The following is a 21,927-nucleotide window of genomic DNA, read 5'->3' as shown; positions in this document are numbered from 1 at the left end:
GATCTTATCTCAGCCCACAAGTCTCTTTTCCCTTTACCCCTTTAATTCTTTCGCCCATTCCCTGTGAAGGGGGAAGGTGAGTGAGTGCCTGCATGGTATGCACTGCCACGTTGGTCAAACCATGATAGAGACTTTAAAATTATATTTAAACAAAATAATATTTTAAGCATACAGATGTGTTGTCTGCCATCAGGTAATAACTTAATGTTTGTAGCAGGTGTACAAGCTCCTTTGTATGACTTGATACTGATTGCCAACTCAATGTTTTTGTGCTCTGAAGGGTACCTACAGCCTTGGAAATGACAATGAGCAGGATTATTCTGAAGCAGTGGCAGATAGCTTCCACTGGCTGAAACCTTTCTACTCAGAGAGCAACAGCTTCCTTGAGATCAAGGCCAGGAATGATGTGATGCCCTGTGATCAAGAGCAGGAAGTGCAAGTGGATTATATCCTCGACCAGAATAAACTCAGCTCTGAAGCAGACCATATTGATTTCTACTACTTGGTAAGCATAGAAGACAGCTGAATTTCAGGGCAAGATCATGCTTACTGGCATTTTATCCTTTTCACATACCACATAGTCAGTCACGGGAACGGGTAAGCTACTTCCAGGACAGTATATGTCAGTTTGTGACTTCTGTTCTGCCCAAACCTCCTCCTGTTTTCCAGTTCCTGGACCTGCTCCTAGCCCCCAGCTGCCTTGCCTTTATAGGAGTGGCTTGACCTAAGCTTGGGTGATGGATGTCTGCCATTCACCCTACTTTCTATTATGTTCACATATATGGCAGTGGAGGGCTAGCCTGGTTTCTGCCCAGCAGGTATGCCTCAGACTTCCATTTGTTTCTGTGAACTAAGAGACAAACTTTGGGGCAGCTGACCTCCCCTGGCCTGTATATGTACAGGAAAAGTCTTGAAATTGCACAGGGCCTTGATGTACTCCAAAGGTACATAATCATGTTTTGATGAAGTCCACTTTCAAGAAAGTGAGTCCAAAACAAGACTGTGACTACAGCATGAGAGGTTATGAGTATCTTGGTTAAGTGGGCTCATTTGTACCATCAAAAAGGACTGTACCCTAGTAATGTGAAGATTAGAGTTCACTGGGGCTTAAGAGCTCTTAGCTTCAGATGTAACTCTGCCTTTGTAAGTGACCATGTATTGTCACTGCCTAACAACACCTCTTAAGTCTCTTCCTAGCTTTGTTATCACCATCTCTCTGTTGCAGAGCTCTTTAGGTCATGTCCTGCCAGGGGAGCTTCTGTGACAACATCTGTCAGATGTCCTTCTCTCTTCTCTTGATCTTTTCCCACTCTCCTCATGGCATCACAGTTCAGGTCCCTGAATGGCTCTTCTCTTGGCTTTTCAGGTGATAGCAAAAGGCAAGATTCTTTCCAGTGGAGAGAAGCAGGTGCCAATTCTCCAGCATGAGAGTGAGTAGAATTGCATGAAGTGCCTCAAAACACAGCCCAGACAAGTGTGACTGTTATCCAGTAAGAACCTCTGCAAATGTTATTCTTATCCACAGGCAGGGGCTTTTGAACTGGCTTGGTCTAGTGGTCCACCTCACTAGACCAACACAATCTCCAACCCATATTAGTTTAGTGTCCTTCTAGACAACAGTCCTGCTTTATCTAATTGATCCAACCTTAGGACTTTGGTGGCAGCTTGTATCGTTGGGGAAGATATAAATTTTTTTTGTAGCTTGCCTGTGTATCTAAGGTGCCATAGGGAAGAGCCATATTTCTGCCAACCTTGAGCCAAAGAAGCAGCCAGTATCCTGGCTTTATTGTTAATCTGTGACAGTGTCTGTGTGAGATGTTCTTATCTGCAGGTAGAAATTATTAAATTCCCTCTTTTGATTCCTATTGTGTGGCCTACCCCAATGGGCTGATTCAATTGAACGCTTTCCCTCTCTTCCTTGCTGCTATCTTGTGCAGATCTGCAGGGTTCCTTCTCATTGACTCTGACTATTGGCAATGACTTCCTGCCTGACATCAAGCTGTTACTGTATGCAGTCTTCTTGGATGGAGAGGTGGTGGCTGATGTGGAAGAGTTTCAAGTAGAAGAGTGCTTTAGACACAAGGTGAGTAGAAACACAAGGAGTGCGATAGCGTCATTGATGTGATCTGGCCTGCTGTGGTTCCTGGACCTGTTTTATCCACAGCCAAGTGGTGTAAGCTGGACACATGCCAAACCAGATGCACAGTAGTTTTGGCTGGGAGACAAAACAGGTAACCTCTTCCCTGAATTCCTAGTCCTGCCCTCCCCAACAGCGACTGACAAGCCTCTCCCATGGAGCAAGCCAGGTCCCCTTGAACTTTGTTTTCTCCCTCCACTCTTCATGACTGACTTGGGGACACACTGTTCACCATGTTCTCCTTAATACAAAAGAGAAGACTGCCTGCTTAACTCCCTGTGGTAGCTCTGAATCTGAGGGTGGTGGATGTGTGGTGGTAGGGAAATTCTGTCTGGGTGGTATGCACTGCAGCCCCTATAACCTTCCCAATGGGTTTCCAGGAGGGCCTGTCTCAGCATCTCAGCTCCCTTGCCTGCTTTATTCTCTGTCTTTCCCTCTGCTGCCCAGACATCTAAGAATCACGGGGTCCCACTCTCCAACAGTAAGCCCCCTGACCCTGTCTTCTTTTACAGGTGGCACTGGACTTCTCACACAAGGAGGAAGTCCCGGGATCAAAAGTCAGACTGGACCTCAAGGCTGCTCCAGGGTCCTTGTGTTCTGTCCAAGCTGTTGACAAGAGTGTTCTCCTGAAGCAGAACAATACCCTAACAGCAAACGCAGTGAGTGAAGTCTGCCATGACCAACCCCCTAGTGTCTGCCTGCCTTCTATCTCCATGCATTGGCAAGAGGAAGCCCATAGTCCCAGGACACGACTTCAGTGTTAGATGGCTGTTCTGGCATTCCCCCTCCTTGGCCTCTTCTGAGCAGTTATGTGGTAATCATGTTCCTTGGGCATCAGCCCTGCACTGTGAGCCTCTGCCTGGAGAATGGTGGATACTGCACGGCACTGCAGGGGTAGGTGAGGAGAGCAGCTTCAAAGAGATGCTGGTGCTTTCAGCTTGGAGGGAGAGTGCTTTGCAGCTTTCCTCACATCCACCTTTCTTTCTGCTTTTCCATCTTCCACCAAGCAGTGAGGCTAAACCTCGGAATTTTGCCCCAGTAGGGTCCTCCTATCCCTCTGCACCAAATATTGCTGAATTATAACCATATGACAAATCAGGCTGAGCACCTGAGCAGTTATTTAGAAACCAGTAGCTAGAGGACAGCACTCAGTGTACACAGTGGCTGGTGAAAAGGTGGTTAGGATTTTGTCAGCACCCAGGTGCATTCTGAGAATCTAGAAGGGTTGAAGGAACTTACCTTAAAGCAGCTGTGTGATTCAGAGAAATGAATTTAAGACTTAGAACAAAAATACTGCAAGAATTTAAAATCCTAACATAATTCCACAATGTGTACCAGAGATAATAAACATACATATGCTTCATGCAAAGTTGTAAGTTAAGTTATTGCAGGCCAGACTGTTAAAAAGAGGCCTCACCAAATCCAGAGGGAATTGCTGCACCCGTAGACAGGATCCACAGTGTGACCTGTTATTCCATTTTACAGGAATGCTGTTCTAGCACAGAGCACTTGCATCATCTCCTAACAGGTATATAAAGTAGTGGTCATTAAATACATGTCAGATGTGCCAATGCCTTGTGCTCAAACTGAAACATGCATTTTTATCCTAATCTTGCACTCTAGAGTTAAAAGGCTTGAACTGTCAGAGGTAAAAGGCTGCAGATTAAAAGCTACTTGTCTACATCCAGTCCTTGGGCTTCATGTCTTTTAGTATAAGCTGGGCCAGTGCCAACTTCTTCAACTACAAATCTTTACCAAGTATAATAGAAGGCTACAATCCAAATATTTGACCCATACACATGCTTGTTGTCCAGTTCCTTATGAAGACCTCTGTTTTTCTATTGCAGCTGTATGAGAAGTTCTTTGATAATGGCTTTACAATTGGAGGGCGAGGGTTCCCTTATCACTTGGAAGACTTTGAGGCATACCCTTGTCTGCCCCAGCAGTCCAGTCACCACAAAAAGACTCAGATGGGAGCACCATGGTACCAAAGTGATGCTGACGTCTTTAATCTGTTTAAGGTGAGTGTCTACACTTTCACTAAACTTTCCCCGAGCCAGCGGTTGCCAGCATGCCATCCTGAATGCCTACAAGAATTTACTTGTAGCAAACTTCAGCTGTCCCGACTTTCATTACTACAAGTCATCTGTGCCTTGTTCTTCAGTGTAGCTACACTTATTTGGGGACTATGGGGAAAGATGAAACTTATGAGTAAGCATAGTGCAAACCACCTGATTAGAGAAAGACAGTGTAAAAATGAACAAATTTATTTTAGGCTACCATATCTACAAAGAGGGAGTGGCCAAGAATATCCCAGTAGACCTAAGCACCTCACCATATTTTGACTGATTGCCGCTCAGCTATTATTTTATTTACAGACCTCTTTACTCTGTTTCATTGAGTCTCTTCTTACTCTACTTTACTCCGCAAAGCAGTTTTAATAAAAAGGAGTCCATCACAATTTGACTTTATAGCTACCTGTCCAGACAAATGACAAAATAAGCTAATAAGCCAGAAAAAGATTAACAATGTGTCTGCTAACTGAAACCCGAGAAGCGATGATTCTGACAGAATGTTCTTTAAAGAAATATTTGCAAGTAAAATCACCTCAAAGGAGGAGAAGAGGATACCAACACACTGAAAACAACCCAAAATGTAGTCAGAGTTGCACGACCTTCTCAGGATGACAGAACTCTACCTTACAAATACAGACCCTGATTCTCCCCAAAGGCATATTACTGTGATGTCTTCTGGAAGCTTACTCATAGACTATGTCAGATGCTAGTTAAAGGAGATCTCACTATATCTCAATTATATCCTGTAACAGATGATCGTCCTGTATCATATGACTAAGTCTGCAGGCATGTACACCCTCTGTAGAAAGGGTGAGGGCCAATACTCTCCGTGAAGGCTTTTGCACTTCAAGAAAGCAGAAGAGTTCTCAGTAACTTGCAGACCATTAAATCAAAGCAAGGGTTGTTCACAGGATCAAATGCATTCTTTTGGTCTGATGATGTCTTCTCAGTTCATGCACATGAGGATACATTCAGTCCAATATTTCCACCTTGTGAAGCACAGGCCCTGAGTCTCATTCAGACAAAAAAGAAGAATCCATACTAAGTGGTGACTGAGTTCCCTATCCGTTTTCTAAGCCAGGACTGGTACTCACTTGTGCAAGAACAGTTGTGTGTGAACAGCCAGTCAGATCTTTCAGTTCTAAAATTGTGTAAAGATTTAAAGCTCAAAAATTTTTTTTTTCTCTGAAGTTTTTTCATGGGATATGCAGCATTTCACTCTGGCTCATTGTTAGGGTCAGGCATATGAAGGACAGATCTGTCTGATATTTACTTTTATAAGAAGTAATAATTGGCCCCAGTATTCCTCAGAAGCTGACTTCCATTCCTTGTCCACTGCCCAGAGCCTGAGCCTATAAGATCATGTACATGTATATAAACAAGCAGTGTTTTAAAGTCTTTCAGCTACCACCAGCCCTCTTATGATACCTGCTATCATGAGATCTTTTCAACATTCCTTTTTCCCTTTTATTTATCATGGATTTACTCTCTTCACTGTTTTCCCAGAAATTGCGCATGAAAATATTAACCAATACTAGAATCAAGAAACCAGTTTCCTGTATGCTACCAGGCTTTGAGAAAAAGATGCATTCTAGAAAAGACAGTATTGTTGGTAAGGAACAAACAAACATGTCCATCTCCTTGACAGATGGGGCTCTCCTCTCCCAGTTCTGGCCAGCCTGCAGCTGAGACATCTGACTTCCGTCCTGCTGTGTTTCTTGTTTCTGTATGAGAGGAACGAAGCTCGTGTCCAATTCAACGGACCTGATTTGTAAATCACAGATAAAAGCTCAAATCTCTGTGCTTTATTGGCTGTCCCTGTGTTCTGTGCTTTTTACAGAGAACGTAGTATGCTCTCCACCAGGACTTTCACAGATTATTTAAAAGAATATTACTCCATTTGAGCATGCTATCTCCTCTGGATCCAGACAAAACTTGCTGGATCTGTCAGATGAGCCTCAGGCTAAACTCCGTCCCACTCTGTCTCCCTAAAGCTGTGTTCCCCAAAGATACACACACTGTGTCAGATTCTCACTGAAACGGTAACCTGGGTTCTAATGCTAACACTCTTGTTCTGTGTCACAAAGCAGTTACACTTTGTGTTAGTTTGCCTGTGAACAAAGTACTAATTTCACCTGTGGCTAAACATGCTGTTTTCTGAGGTATCACTTGCTTTCCAGAAGACCATCATGTTGCCCATGGTGGTTCTGCACCTCGCTCTGATGACGAGAAGAAGCCAAAACCACGGACACTTTTCCCAGAGACCTGGATTTGGGATTTGATCTCCATTGGGTTGGTAACATCCTCTACCTGTCTTCCCCAGGGAGAACCCTGGAGACTTCTGATTGCTTCTGAGCAAGTTATCTCTCTCTTCCTGCTGTAGGGATGATGGGCAGGTGTCTCTCGAAGTTGCTGTACCTGACACCATCACAGAATGGAATGCCAACACCTTCTGTGTTGCTGATACTGGCTTTGGGTTGTCACCTCTGACCACTCTTAGGGTCTTCCAGCCTTTCTTTGTGGATCTGTCACTGCCATACTCTGTGATCCAAGGAGAGACTTTCAGTCTAAAAGCCACTGTCTTCAACTACCTCAAGGACTGTATCCAGGTGAGTATTCTCTCAATTACATGGCCTCTGTCAGAGCAAAAACTTGAGCTCAAAGGCAAGCTATGAGCTTGTCAGGACCCTTAGATACTGGCATCTAGGTCCCAAAGCACAGCAACGCACTTCGTGACCCATGGTATTTGCTCCTTTGTGCACTGCCTGTTACTAACCCTATACAAATGTGTGTTTGTACATCCCACCACACCCAGGTGCACACCACCCTCACAGAGACCCCAGAGCTAAAGGTGGATGACTGTCCAGGCTGCCAGTTCACCAGCTGCCTCTGTACCAATGAAGCAAAAACCTTTGAGTGGAACGTGAAAGCCACCAGGCTGGGTGAGGTTGAGCTGAGGGATGTGTGGCAACTACCAGGAAGAGGGTTGGGATTTGCCTGCCTCTGCATGTCTGGTCCCGATGCCTGTAGGTACACCCATCTGCTGCAAGCGCTCAGCAATGTTCCTCTGTGCTCCACATAGGCAAAGTGAATGTCACTGTGAGCAGCGTGGCAGAAGATTCACATGATCTGTGTGATAACAGGATTGCCGTGACACCTTTGCAAGGAGAGAGAGACACAGTGATAAAACCTCTGCTTGTGAAGGTTAGTCACACCTCAGGGTGGAGAACACCTGGTGACAGCAGGTTGTCCCGTGAAGCAATTAACAAGATGCTAAGAGGAAGTTTATCCCCTTCTTGGAAGCAGAGGTCTGCTGAGGCATGGTGATTTCCTTTCTTGCCTTCCCTGTCTAAACTACTCTTTCTCCATCTGCAGCCAGGAGGTGTCCTACAACAGAAGACCCAAAATGCCTTTCTCTGTGTTGCAGGTATGAGACAAAAATCCCTGACAGCTATTGATCATGAGAGCAGGATGGAAGGGATAGGGCTACCGCAAATACCCAGAGGTGGGGGGAGTTTGTCAAAGAGCAAGCTGGTGGCACCCTCCATGCCTGGGAGAACAACCACTACAGTTTGTCCATGTCTGTCTTCTACCTGGCAGTTTCCTGTATTGAGGCATTTGTTTGCAAGTCTCAGCTGCTTTGACTCAATGTCACACTGAGCCTCACATGGGTCTCCTTGGGATGTTACACTTGTGTGTGATACTTCTTCCACGGGATACATTTCTGGGTTCTGCCCTCCTCAGATAACACTGTCTCTGAAGAGTTCTCCCTGACTCTGCCTGAAAAAGTGCTGGAGGGATCTGGACGAGCCACCTTCTCTGTGATCGGTGAGAAAAGCTTTCCTTGCTCTTCGGTCCCCAGCAGGAAGAGCTTGCACAATACTTTGGCCTTTATGATGCATCAACCCAGTTCTCCTCATGAGGTAAACTGTAAGGGGTGTGATGTTGGCCTCAGAAATGCAGCAAGTAATCTTTTCCATTATTTATTCCTCTCATAAGGAATGATCCTGGGAGATCCCCAAATGGCTGGGGGAGAAGGCACAAAATAGGGTATCTCCTCTGATGTCTATCACTGCCATCTACCCAAGTGAACCCAAACCATGCTTGCAGATTTCCACCTAGTCTGCCTCTATAATTATTTTCTCTCCTTGATACACACTCAGGAATGACAGCTCTCTTTACCTTTCTTCAGATCACCTCATCTTCACATGTGCTCCCTCATCCCAGAACCATACATCTTCCCTTTCTATGCTGGCTTAATCTAGGAGGGGTCAGCAGAAATCTTAATCATCTCCATTCAGCGAGAGGTTGGCTCTTTTTCCAGAATCCCAGTAGAGTTTAGGAAAGGCAGCTGTCCCTTCATTCCATACTGCTTCGTTTCACACATATGTCTGTGCTTTTCCTTTCTCCCATCCCTCCACCTCAAACCTAAGGGGACATCATGGGCCCAGCACTTCAAAATTTAGAGCAGCTGCTAGAGATGCCCTTTGGCTGTGGTGAACAGAACATGGCTCAGTTTGCACCAAATATCTTCATACTTCAGTACTTGAATAAGACTAAACAACTGGACCCAGAAATTGAAGATAAAGCACTGACATTCCTGAGAACAGGTAAATGTTGTCCTTCTTCCTTCTGCTGCAAAACAAAGGTGCTATAAATCAAGAGTGTGGGGTACTGGTCTGCTGGGGAGGTGCAAGGCAGAGTGGGAGCACTGCCAAAAAAAGTCTCATAGAAGGAATAGCGTGTTTATGAAGAAGCAGGACTTCTGTCTCTGCCTGTTTGAGGTACTAAGCCTGCTTTTCTGGGAAGGGTGTGGTTAATTAATGATCACATTATGTGATGCCTGTGATTTGCTCCCTTATCAGTATGAGGCAGATGGAAGCCCCTTGCAGAAAAAGGGCATCAGCTGCTATTTGGAATAAAGAGTGGCCTTTGGGGACAGACAGGAGTTTGGTAGCTTAGTGTTCTCCCATGTTTTAGAACACATATTGGGGGCATGTTATTTCTGTCAAATACAATCTGAATTTAATACACTGACAATGTCTGTGTCTCATTTTGCAATGTGCCTCACATTCCAGCCTCCTGGTCTCCTTATCCTGCCGTGCTGCAAGCTCAGCAGCCTCCCATGGATAGGATTTCACTCTCTCTCCTTCCCCCTTTCCCTCCTTTACTCCAAATTGGGACCTATATCTGGGAGAAGGGGGCCTACACAAGAGAAGGGTCACAGCAGAGGGGTGAGATGGAAGGTAGACGTTGAGGCCATGTGGAGGGTGGAGGAAGAGCAAACAGATGCAGCCAGTATTCTGCCCTTAAAGCTTAAAGACATGGCCTTGTTGCTTTCTGTGCATCCCATAGAGAGTGCTTTCCTGACTCCCAACAGGCCTAAAAAACAGTGCTAAAAAACAAACAGGGTTGCATGTTGGTCCCCTCTAGGAAGAGCCTTCCTCCTCACTCCTATAGCTCTTTTTATTCACAGCAAGGTGCCTGTGAGGCTTCCCTGGGGCACAGGGAGACGTGACGTGGCTGAGCACGTCACTGTTCTGCAAACCAGCAGCACGGTGGTACCAGATACCCACAGCTCTTGCACGTAGCAGCTCTAGGAACAGAGCAGTGGCATGACACATTTCAGTGAAGCTGTGCAACTGCTGATGCTGTGGGATGCATGGGGAATTGTAGGGTGGTAGGTTTGCCTCAGTGTCTCTGACTGTAGGACTTGGTGAAGTTGCTTGCTGTGAAGCCTTCTTCCCACAGTAAGGATATAGTTTGAGATGCTACAGGCCCTCACATTGAGAGTTGTGTCTTGGCACCTGTCTTCATAGGTTACCAGCGTCAGCTGCTCTACAAACATGATGATGGCTCCTACAGTGCCTTTGGGAAAAGTGACAACCAGGGCAACACATGGTGAGTGACCAGAGTTGGTACTGTCATCCCAAAATTATTGTCCTTGCTGGTTCAGCTCCTGGCTGTGACATGGGATTCCTTTGTGCTCTGCCCACAGGCTGACAGCTTTTGTAGCCAGGTCCTTTGGACAAGCCAGCTCTCACATTTACATCAATAAGGATCATGTGCACAATGCTCTGCTCTGGCTGCAGAAGCACCAGCTGCCCAGTGGCTGCTTCCAGAATGTGGGGAAGCTCTTCAACAATGACTTGAAGGTATGGTTGCCAGATATGGGAGTGGGAGGAACACAGTGTGGGGTACTGGATTGCTTCCCCGCTTCCCCAGGCTCTTCCACGGTGCACAGTAGCACAAAGCAATGTCCCCATGGCCTAGTACAGCCAAGGCAGCTTCCCAGAGCAGAATGAAAATGCGTGGCCTAAAACAGCAGGCATTTCCTCTGTGTGAGGTTTTAATCTCTGCTAGGCTTTCTTAATTTTCACTCTATCCAAAAGGCACCGCGGCTAATTGTGCCAAGGCACTTCAGGGGTACAGGGAGAAATATTTTTATATTTCAGTGCTTGTCTAGAATATCCTGGTTGGATTCTCCCTTGTCTCATGCCTTATGATGCACAGTACTCTACAGATAGGCCTGACTATGTGCTCTAATATGGGATTATCTGAAGACACAGTTGTCCCCCCACTGCCCACCAAGTATGACTTCTCCCAGAGCTTGGCATCCCCAAAATAATTCATGCAGTGCAGCTGGAAATGCACCAAACTCTTGGTGAACATGCCCTAGTGCTCAGGTACCAAACAGTGTGCATGCAGTATGGCAATATTTGGGTTCACTGTCTTTATAAAGGAAAGAATAATCCAGACTGGTCAGATTGCAAAATTGCCCATATTAAATGCAAAGCAAGTTTAGTAAAGAAAACAGGGTGCTATTTTAGCAAAGCAAAGGATTACACTTTTTTTCTTAAAATTTGTATGCAGTACAAAATAAAAGCAGAGTGTACATGTAGACTGTTCATCCTCGTCTGACTTTCATTAATTTCTCATCTTGGGCTTTCTATTTGAACAGAACTTTTTAGAATAGGTTTTGCCCCCCACCCCTTACACTTCAAAGTTTCTGCTATTCAGTGTGAATGATGCTTCTCAGCATTTCAGCCCAACTTTCACATCTTATTTTAGATGTAGTCTTGTCTCACGTCTGAGGATGCAAGCAGAACTTCCAAAATCTGATGGGAAAAGAGGCTCCTGCGAGCCTGTTTACCCATATGAACCTGTAGCTTTCACAGTCAGTTGATGTAAACTTGCATTGCTTCTTGTATGCAAATCCTGCATCATAAAAACTTTGTTCAAGTGTCCAATTATAACATAATTAATAAAATAAATAGCTTAACAGTTTGCTTCATGCCCTTCTGTGAGAAGGCACACCTAAGCTGCCTGCAGAATATGGCTCAACACCAGTTTCATGATATTCAGTAAATGAGCCTGGAGTGCTTTCCTTCAGTGCCCACATGTTGAAGAGTGCCCAGAGGCATGCTGGATATGCCATCCATAAGCAGTTTCAGTGGCTACACAATGACAAGCAAGCAATGGTTGGCTTTGTCCCTTTACGATGTTTGTCTTTGTGACTTGCAGGGTGGTGTGGATGATACAATTTCATTAACAGCCTATGTCACTGCTGCACTGGTGGAGCTCCGTCTGGAGAAGAATGTAAGTCACACCCAAACTCTTGCAGGGCTTGGGAGCATACTCCAGCCTTCATTCCTCCCCAGGTCTGTGGTTTTAGGGAGTACCCAGCTTGAGTTGGTGAAAGGTTCTGTCACATCCCACCTTTGTACGCAATAAAGTAACTAGGAAATTTTTAACTCAGGTAAGGAGTTCTTAATATAAATAGCCTGATTTGCAGGGAAGCAGAGCATCTGACATTCCCAGCTGATCTCAGGGGAAACAATTGTTTATGAAAATCACTCAGGGCTTGGAGGGAGAGGAAATAGTTTTCATTAAACTGACCAATATAGCTATAAGGGAAAGAAAAAGACCACCTTTCAGGTATGCAACCTCCACTCCTTCAGACCTGAAATAAAAGCAGTGATCTTCAAGTCAGGTGCAGACTGTTGTAGCTAGGATGGGCTGATACTCCAGCTTTACTGGTACTGTTCTGAAAACAATATTGTACTTCCTTGGGAGCTGAGACCCAAATCATGCAGGTCTGACAGTTCTGAGCCAGCATGTTACCAGGCACTTCCTACAGCTGGATTCTCCAGCATATTAACAAATGTGATATGTCCAGTCACATCTTTGTTTTCAACCCACAGTGAGTGATGCTTTGTCCACTCTACTTCACATTCCACAGCCCTGAGAGAGATGCTAGCACTGGAATACATCAAGGATGTAGCTGGGATACTTCAGGGTTGGGGATGGATTTTCACAACAAAAACTGGTCAGAGGAAATTTACTGGGTTTGTATTCCTTTCTCAGAACACCATGCTCCGTAATGCCTTACGTTGCCTCAAGAATGCAACACTTGATAAGCCAAGCCTTTACATCAAGGCCTTGATGGCTTATGTCTTCACACTGACCAAGGACATGGAGATGAGAGAGCAGCTCCTGAAGAGTCTAGACAAGGAAACTGGTAGGTTGTTGCTGCTTAGAAGATTTCAGGTTCTAGAGATGAATGTGTTTAAGGCCCAATATCTGTAGGATTTAATTGCAGTGGTTTAGGAAATTTAACTTTTCTCAGATTGGCTCTTGTGTCAGAAAATCATAATTTATTGAAGCTGTGAAAATCTCTAGTTTTCTCAGACCCAGGAAACAATTTCTAATCAAAAGCAGCAGAGGTGATCCATGCTTAATTTGTGTGGTCAAAGTACTCACTTGAGTTATGGTGCTCCCATCAATCTTCATCAATTCATATGTAGTACAAGAGATCTTGCAGAGGAAACTTGCCTCACTATGTCTATTCAGCTGCTGGTCAGGGCATTTACTTGCAGAATTCAAACCTTTTGACTGCTTCCCCATCGGTGCTCTACTCAGCTAAGGGCCCCTTGGGTGGATGCATCTTTATTGCTGTGCTGCTGAGCTTGGTTCTTCCTTTTGTCTCTTGAACTTGTAAAAAACTGGACTTCTATCCTAAATGACAATGCCAGGTGGGGGTTTCAAAGCATCTATGCCTATTGTTAAACAGTTGGTAACAATATGACCTGATTTGGCTTAAGTAAGTTCTTCCCTGCATCTGTTCATCTGGCAGTATGGTGAACTACATCAGGGACTGAAAAATAACACAGAAGAAAAAAGAGAGGATTTTTCAGCCTGACCAGCTACCAGTGCAGTTCACTGCATAGCCACTCAAGCTGCCCAGCTGGCTTCACAGGGTGGCTAGCGGGTGAACTGGAAGGAGTAGAATTGCACACACTGAGTGCAATACTTGTTCAGAGCTGCCCCTGAGAAAGTAGATCTGGAACAAGTGACTGGAGCACATCTTCATTGATGTCCAGCCAGTCTGATGCTTTTAACTTAATAAACACTTTGGAAAATGTCTCCTTAAGGCCCTAGGGCATGCAGCACTTCAAACTGCCTATAGGTCAACTGACAGTTTTCTTTGGCTCTTGCTTCCTCTGATAATAGCTAGCAATGACTTGGCAAGAACAATGGAGAAGTAAATGAGAGAAAGGTATTCTCCTACGTGTTCAAATGTGTCTGTGTTCTGCCTGCTGAGTCTGAGGATGTGACTGCAGTGACCAGCTGCAGTCAGATTGCCTGCTGGAGAGTCTCTGCCCGACAGGATTATCTTCTGCTGGATAGAGACACCTTCCGCGGTCTGGTGGCTGGGATTCTGTTAGCCTCGCTAACAGGATTACAGTAGCATCTCAAACAGGAGTTTGGTCCTTTTTAAAGAATTGAGGTTAATCTGTAGGTCATCTGTAACTGCATCTCCAAGAGACCACCTACCACTTAATGAAAAAATTGTTGTGCTTATGTCACCTTGGAAGTAAAAAAATCACAAATTCCTCATGCACATTCCCTTGTGATAAACATAATGAAGTAATACCAGTCTGTAGAGTCCCTGAGCTAAATTCTAAAGTCTTTAAGCTGGTTTTATGCAAATAAATGATTTTGTGATTCTTATTTCAAAAGTGAAGGTTTCTTCTGAAAACTGACTTTGATTTTAAAAGCATTTCAGGTTTTTGCATTTGTACCATTGCAGAAGATGTCTACACTGGCACAATTAAGCTAAATTGTTAGCTGAATTTAGGTTAGCCCCCTACTATCATTACAGCAAAACACTCAACCAGACTCAGATGCATTCAGTGGCCGTAACCTTGGACCATAGGTGGGAGCCCAGCTCTAGCTTAAATTGTCCTAACCCATGCACTACACAGTGAGGATGCCAACAAAATAAGTTGGGTAGTCTTGTTCCTCCTGTAGCCTTCCAGCACTTCTCCCTCAAAGAGTGACTAATTCTTGTACAATAGATATAACTGACTGGAAATGAGTCTTAGAGCTTTGCAGCACAGGTTTGACTATCCTAGGTAAATGCAGAAACAGCAAAAATGATGTAGTTTGGAGACAAAGCTTTGAATATACACAGAGCTGAATAAGCTAAGACTGTGCTTGAAACCAAAAAGCCTCTGTTCAGAGTCAATCAGTTTCTGGTTGACAATTTGGGGCTTGGATCTCTCTGTGCTTTCAAAGGAAGAAATAGGGCCTGTCATAGATGGCTGGTCCTTCGGAGTACAAAAACAGGAGGGATTGGCTTCTGCACTCCTGGGTGCCCCAGAAAGGCACAGGCATTTCTGATGGTGTACAGGGAACTACCAGTCCCCAAGGGGTATCAGGGCAAGAAAAGCTGATGTTCAAAGGGATCTACTGTTCTTCTCTTCTGCATGTTTCTCCTCTATCAGCAGAGCTCCTGACATCACATTCCAGTAGTGAAGAATCTTCTTCTTCTGTGATTGAGACAGTAGCTTACATCCTCCTGGCTCATATCTCCAAACCAGACTTGGGACACGATGAAGCCTCAGTGAGCAAGCTTGTGCACTGGCTCAGTGGACAAAGAAATGCCCTTGGTGGATTTGCTTCCACACAGGTAACGAGCCAGGGAAAGTCAAAGAGGAAGGAGAGAGATATTGTGCCTTGAGTGATCCACACACGTCTCTTGTGCGTGTCACTCTAGATCCATCCTTTGCAGACAGGCCCTGCTTGGGAAGGGGAATGTCATGGGGAAACCTTTTTTCTGTGTGGTGTAATTGGGATCACCCAGGACCTGAGACTGCTAGCCCCAGGGCTCAGAAGCCACCCTTTCCAGATAACAGAAGTCATCCTGCTGCCTGTGCACTTAGTGGCATAGACCCCACTTGTGTAAGAGTGTGAATCAGGGCCGTGAGGTGTGGGGTTCTCCCTGCAGTGCCTGACTTAGTGTGCTGGATCTTGTACCGCATTTCTCCATAGCAAAGTGACTCTCTTTCTGCCTTCAGGACACAGTTGTTAGCCTCCAGGCCCTGGCTCAGTATGCAACCCTGATTCCTCAGGAGATGAGAGATGTAAAGGTGACAGTGAAAGGCAGGGAGGCTTCTCCATTGGAATTCCATGTGCACAGAAACAACAAGTTGGTCCTCCATCAGGCATCTCTTCCTGCAGTCCCAGGGATTTACACTGTGCAGGCAACTGGCAGTGGCTGCGTTTATGTACAGGTGAGTACATATATAAGCTGTCAGGTTTTGCCACTGACTATTCAAGTGGGGTTTTGCTCTAAGCAGGCACTATAGCCTCAAATTCTAAGTAAGATTTGGCTTGCTAGGCAGAATCATGTCAAGCTTGAAGGAGCTTGTGTATACTCTGTTGACATGGCCTTATTGCAACCATCTATGGTATCTTCTCAGAAATGTCTCAGCTTTGCTCTCCCATGCTACAAGTGCCATGTCACTGTTAAGAGATCAGTAGATCTGAAGTCAGGAGTGATGAGATACAGAACAGTACCTGCTTCTACTTCAAACATATGTTGTTGATGTCACTGCTTCAGAAGCTGAGCATTATATATCTTCTGAAATAATATTCTTCGGGCTGTTATCACATGCAGAGATGAGGAGTGATGTAGGCCCAAGGTCTTCTTACCCCAGCACACATCACAACTGGTCCATCAGGAAGAACACATCTTATTTTTATGGCAGCTTTTATAGTGGTCTGCTTATGAGCCTTTCATGCAGCAAAGAACTGCAGAATCAAGTCACTCCCTGTGAAAACCTCCCTCACTGGGTCACTTCTGTTCAGCCATCTCTCTTACGATGTTCACAGAGTATATGTAAGCAGTGTATAGACAAGAGGAAACAACAATTATTTATTGCTAATGCATGTAGGAGGTAGCTAGGATTCATACTATTTGGTTACACTTGAATATAGTATTTGTCGGTATTTTTCCTCTTGAGAAAAGAGTTAACAGTTACACTTCTTTCTCCTTGTGAGCAGGGCTTTAGCTAATGTAGTTTCCCACACCTTAACAATATTTTTTTGTTAAGGAAGCCTGCACTGTCCAGGCATCTGGCATTATCTCTGTAGTGTGAACCTTAGGTTTCCTGTGTCAGAGTCTCAGGCATCGAAGTTAAAAAAAATTAATAATTTATTAAATGGTACAGCAGCAGAGTCATCTCAGGCTTGGTGCTTCCAGAAAGGGACCCCTAGACAAAAAATTCTGGGGCAATTATACCCTTACAGACCCTTCACCCTCCCCTCACGTGCTGTTCACATGCCGTCCATGCGTCTTTTGGTCCAACTATAATTTTCAGTCTGGGGTCTTCTAACATCTGATTGGATTTTTTCTCTGTGTCTAGGCCAGTTGTCACTTGTTCTTATCTTGACAAGTTGCACCTGCTGTTGATGGTTGTAGCCTTGAAGCCTCTGTATCTTCTAGTCTGTGTTTTTTTGGCAGAATATGAGAAACCGCAAAAGTCCCAGACTTAGGATAAAAAGTTCCAGACTTAGAATAAATGCTTATCCATAACACTTAACCGTAACCAAAACTTCAGTGTGTTATCTGCATTATTCTCACACTAAAAATACCAAAACACAGTGCACTGTACCAGCTGCTAAGAGAAAAAACATACCTAAGTGGAAATTCACAGCTTGCGGCCTTAGGCTTCAAAAAATCTAGATACTCGCTAAGTAAGCAAAACTCAGTAAATAGCATACTAAATCACATAATCTTACAACTCTAAGTGATACATTCTATTTAAAACTTACTTACTTAAGCTAATCAACTAATATTTTTTAACATTTTTTCAGTAAGATTGAGACAATGTTGTACTGACTGAGGCCTTGGATCACAGATAGCTGAGCCTCCAGGCTAAGGGTGACATTTGGTGGATGTACCTGTCACTATGTGCTAAGCATTGCATGTCTGAACAGAAAGCACAGCTCAGGCCAACTATGTTAACCGCTGGTTACCAGTTCGTTCAAAGCTGGAGGCACAGGTAGTCCTTTGGCTCATATAGGGAAGCTCTGAGGCACTTCACGGAAATGTTTTCTCCTCCACCAGACCACTCTGTACTATAACACCCCACCACCAAGAACAGAAGAGGTGTTTGTCCTGGATGTGGAAACAGTACCAAAAGAATGTGATGGTGTCAGGAAACAGCTTGACATCCATGTGTCTGTCAGGTATGAGATCCCTTGAGGCTCTTTCTTCAGTGGAAAGAAGTGGGAGCCCCAGTAGTAAGACCAGAACCCCATAAAAACCTCCTGTTTGTGGAGACAAAGACACAGGGGCAGTGTTTCTTCTTCTCCATAGATCCCAAAGAGATTGTGAACTGAGAAGCATGGGAATGCACTGGCAGTGGCTTGCAGAACCACAGCAACTATCTCACTCAGCATGGAATGGCTCAGCAGCCCCCAGAGCAATAGCAGCTGAGATGGCAGCGTTCCCAAGAGCCAGAGCTCTTCCCTTGGGATACACTTGGCAGTCTAGGCTGAACCAGCCCTGAGGTGCATTCTCCTGCAGCGTGAACCTCTGCTGGAACCAACTGCAGGAACTTCAGTTCCTATCCACATTTCACTCGCCTGCATCTGTCTAGGACAAGTGTCTTTGTCCATATTCTCCATGCCGTACTGTTCTGAAAGAGAACAATGCCAGTGTTGCTGCTCTCAATCTGTAACATCAGGGATCACTTCCACCTGTTGGAGAGGGCAGCGTGAACTTTAACCATAACACATTTGCTGCACAATCTGTCTCCTTATTGAGCAAGTAGATGGAGGAATTTTTTTTTTCCTTTTCTCCCATCAGTTAGACAAGTTGCTGAGCTTTCACATCATTGTAGAGCAGGCCAGAGTTTGCAAGTGTCCATTAGTATCTCCTAGAAATGCTGTGATGCCTTCCACATCTAATGTGCTTCTTTCCTGCCTTTTTTCAGTTACCTAGGGGACCGTGAGACCAGTAACATGGCCCTGGTGGAGGTGGAGATGCTGTCAGGGTTCATTCCTATGAAGAGCTCTGTGAAAGCAGTAAGACTCTTTCCTCTGGCTTTCCCTGAAGATATGAAAATTTGTTTTCCAGATATAGCTCAGACAGAAATACCCAATCATCTAAGAACCACTGGAGAATGGTAGCTACTTATCTTACTACAAGTTAATTAAACTAAACAAGTGCAGATACAGTGGGCTATTTCAGAGGGCAACTTTCCACTTGCAGAACTGATTGTGCAGTTTTTCATGTTCAGTAGTGAGGATCACATATGCAGCAAGAGGTTAGAGAGGAGCTGAAAAGCTCCTAGTTAGGACCATCTGGGGTACACTGAGACCATTTGCTGTTGCCAGTCATTTGTAGGGACAGTCCATAAAGCAGTGTTGAATCCTAAACAGATAGCCAGATATCCATCATAGCCTCCTACTAACCATCTTTCCCTTTGCTACAAGTGCTGAAAGTAGGAACTCAGCTCAAGGACACTTATTCTAAATCTGAAAAAATTAATTTCTAAGGCTTTGCGTGCTCCCAACAATCTCAATGCCATTATATATACATACATAAAGCAAAATGCTTCAGTCAGCAGTGGTTCACCAACAAGTAACAAACTTGGTGTGAGACTACAGGGAAGGCCAATGAGCTGATGCTAACCAAGCTTATATCTTGTTTTCCTGTACAGCTGGAGAAGATACCTCTGGTGAAAAAGACAGAGATAAAACCAGACAAGATCACAATCTACTTGGAAGAGGTAAGAGGAAGACTACAGGGAGCTGCCCACTCAACTAGTAGCAACTGCAGTACTTTGCGTTGTGACTCTCAGAGATCAGAAATACAAATCTCTAGGCTGGTCAAGCAGGCTAAATTTTTGTCAAAAGAGGAAGAGGGTGGAAAAACTTGAAAAGGTAGAGAAAGAAATTTCTGATGCAGAGGGAATACAGTTGGTATGTAAGTGACTTTGAGATGGCCAGTGTGTTTCTGCTCACTTCTGTTCTTGTCTCCAGCTGGGTGAAACTTCTCTGAAGCTTAACATCTCAGTGGAACAAGATGTTGAAGTGCAGAACCTGAAAGCAGCAACAGTGCATGTCTACGACTACTATAAGCCAGGTGAGATTTCACTGGCATAGGCAAAGAGTAACTATTATACCCCCCACTCAGACACAGTTCTGCCTATTCCCCTTATCTCCCTAGTTCCAGAGCACTTCCTCCTGCAACTCCAAGGTTGGGTTTCCTCTGTACAAAACTTCTACATTCAAGTAGAGGAATCACTTGCTTTTCTGTTCTTGAGATGAGACTGCCTGGCACTATGATTATGTTATGGTGTGTATGTGTTCAGAATGACTCTACTTTTTTACTTCCTCTAGCTTCAAGTTATGTCTCTGTGGAAAGAAAGCTTCTTTCAATTTACCGTATCTTCTCCAGTTCCTTAGGTCTCTTGAAAACACTTAGGCATTTATTTAAAATCAGTGTTACATACTGCCACCCTGATCTACCAGAAGGCAGAATTTAGTTCTATGTTTTTCATGTATAGTGTAATAATACTACCATCCATTGGGTGCTATGATATCTCAGAGGATAATAGGAAAATAATGTCTTATCCTTTAAAGCTCTAAATAAACTATCAGTACACAGAAGAGAGACTTGGAGTCATTGTGAGTCTCTCTGATTATTCCGTGCTCAGTATGAGCCAAAAAAAGCATCTGGAACATTAAGAATTATTTTAAAAAAATAATTTGAGAACAAAATGAAAAAACTACGACTGGAGATTTAGAAAGCAGCACCCCAGGCCTACTATTTTATACTGAATTCCATTCTTGTTCCCCCTTCCACACAATGTCAAGAAGAGAAAGAGACTTCTTAATCCAGCCTTTACAGAGATAAATATTGTCCCCTAATATGCTCTCTCTTTGCTATTCCATCCTGTACAGGAATTTTTGTGCTTAGTACATACAATTTAAAAATTGTTATCTTACATAAAAATACTAATTATCAGTAAAAAAGCAAGGCTATCAGGACACACTATTGAAACGTTCTCTATATACAAAAATGTCCTTGCATTAGAAGGTATCGCAATGCATAAGAGGGTCTTTTACAGCTGTACTGGAGACATGCTGGGGAGATAGACTGTTGGTCTGACCCAATGTAGACATTTTTCTTTCCCTGCTTTCACAGTCTGAAGAGTAAAAAGTTAAGGTAGTGGGATGGTTGTGCTAAAGAGAAATAAGCTTGACATTACCATACCATGCACTTCTGCAGCTCACCACCCTTTCTCTTTTGTTTCTACAGATGACTGCACAGCAAGAGACTATGTTTTCCCCTGCAGTTCAGGTTAGTGTTAACAGGCTTCCAAGGTGGGAACAGCTGAAACAGAGCAGAGGACTGGTAGTAAGCAAGCAAAGCAGCCCAGCTCTGCTCTGTATTTAATTCCATCACGTGCTGTAGAATCTTCTTGGACTGCAGGTTGAATTGGGATTTAGTGTACTAGTTGTGGGTACAGTTTCTAGTCCAATTATAATGTCAATGTAGATCAAGGCTTGAGCATACCAAGGACAGTTAAAAGGAACTATTTTTATTCCATTTACATACACTCCTCAACATGTGCAGTCCTTGCAGCATCCCAAATCTGAATGCAACTGGAAATGCCTATGTCAATGACAAAAACACTATGCAACTCATCCCCTAAGATCTTAGTCCTTAGATATCTTCCAAAAGATTCATCAAGCACTTTGCCTTTTCTTGCTCTTTCTTTCCACAGATGTCTCTAAGAAGGGTTTGTACTAGAATGCCCTGGCTCTGCAACCAATAATCTGAGTTTTCTACTTCCAAAAGGAAAACTTCATTGCTTTGGCTCTCCTCTTCCCTGCTGTGTTGGATGCACCCTGTTTGCTTTTATCTGTGCCCTAAGTTTCTATGTGAAACATGGCTTGATATACAGTATGTGGGATCAAATCAAATAAAGTGTGTGGAACCTGGAAAGAAAGCAGTGACTTGACTAGTTGATGAAGTCAGCACAGATTTCAATGCCTGAAAAAGAGAGCAACATTACTTAGGTCATGGTTACATACTTTGCATTTGGTCACCATAGTGCCTTAAGTCTTCCTCTCCTACCCACGTCCCATCTCTGGGCTACCTTCTCAATTGAGTTAACACAACAGTTTGTCTGCAACAAAACTCAAGCATTTTTAAGGCTGATTTGGTTCACTATGTGGACCTGTGAATTATTTTCTTGTCACAACTGAAGAGTAGGAACAGGCAAGGGGAGGCTAAGGAAGAATTACTCTACCAGTTCTTCCAGACAGACAAAGACCATATAACAGTGCATTATGAAAGGAGGCCATGATGCTGAAATAACATCCCCTTCAAATTCACTACATGTTGTG

General features: G+C 44.1%; 1 protein-coding gene across 1 annotated transcript; it reads left to right on the top strand.

The window, feature by feature from the left end:
• Positions 1 to 280: 280 nt before the first annotated feature.
• LOC104459822 (alpha-2-macroglobulin-like protein 1) lies at positions 281 to 20,875 on the top strand (the record flags this gene model as incomplete). Its single annotated transcript, XM_010076956.1, has 24 exons — positions 281 to 505; positions 1,367 to 1,430; positions 1,938 to 2,083; positions 2,650 to 2,796; positions 3,985 to 4,158; positions 5,719 to 5,824; positions 6,396 to 6,504; positions 6,596 to 6,821; positions 7,028 to 7,154; positions 7,295 to 7,416; positions 7,588 to 7,639; positions 7,957 to 8,040; positions 8,646 to 8,822; positions 10,032 to 10,113; positions 10,211 to 10,367; positions 11,737 to 11,811; positions 12,580 to 12,733; positions 15,003 to 15,187; positions 15,576 to 15,791; positions 17,630 to 17,751; positions 18,501 to 18,591; positions 19,230 to 19,298; positions 19,552 to 19,654; positions 20,834 to 20,875. Coding segments are annotated over 24 exons (3,055 nt in total), but the record flags the coding sequence as incomplete, so codon positions are not given.
• Positions 20,876 to 21,927: the final 1,052 nt, after the last annotated feature.

The sequence above is a fragment of the Pterocles gutturalis genome, unplaced genomic scaffold (genome assembly GCF_000699245.1).
Source record: "Pterocles gutturalis isolate BGI_N339 unplaced genomic scaffold, ASM69924v1 scaffold12298, whole genome shotgun sequence".
Classification (NCBI taxonomy): Eukaryota; Metazoa; Chordata; class Aves; order Pterocliformes; family Pteroclidae; genus Pterocles; species Pterocles gutturalis.
The sequence above is the reverse complement of the archived record's forward strand: the minus strand, read 5'-3'. Positions and strand labels throughout refer to the sequence as shown.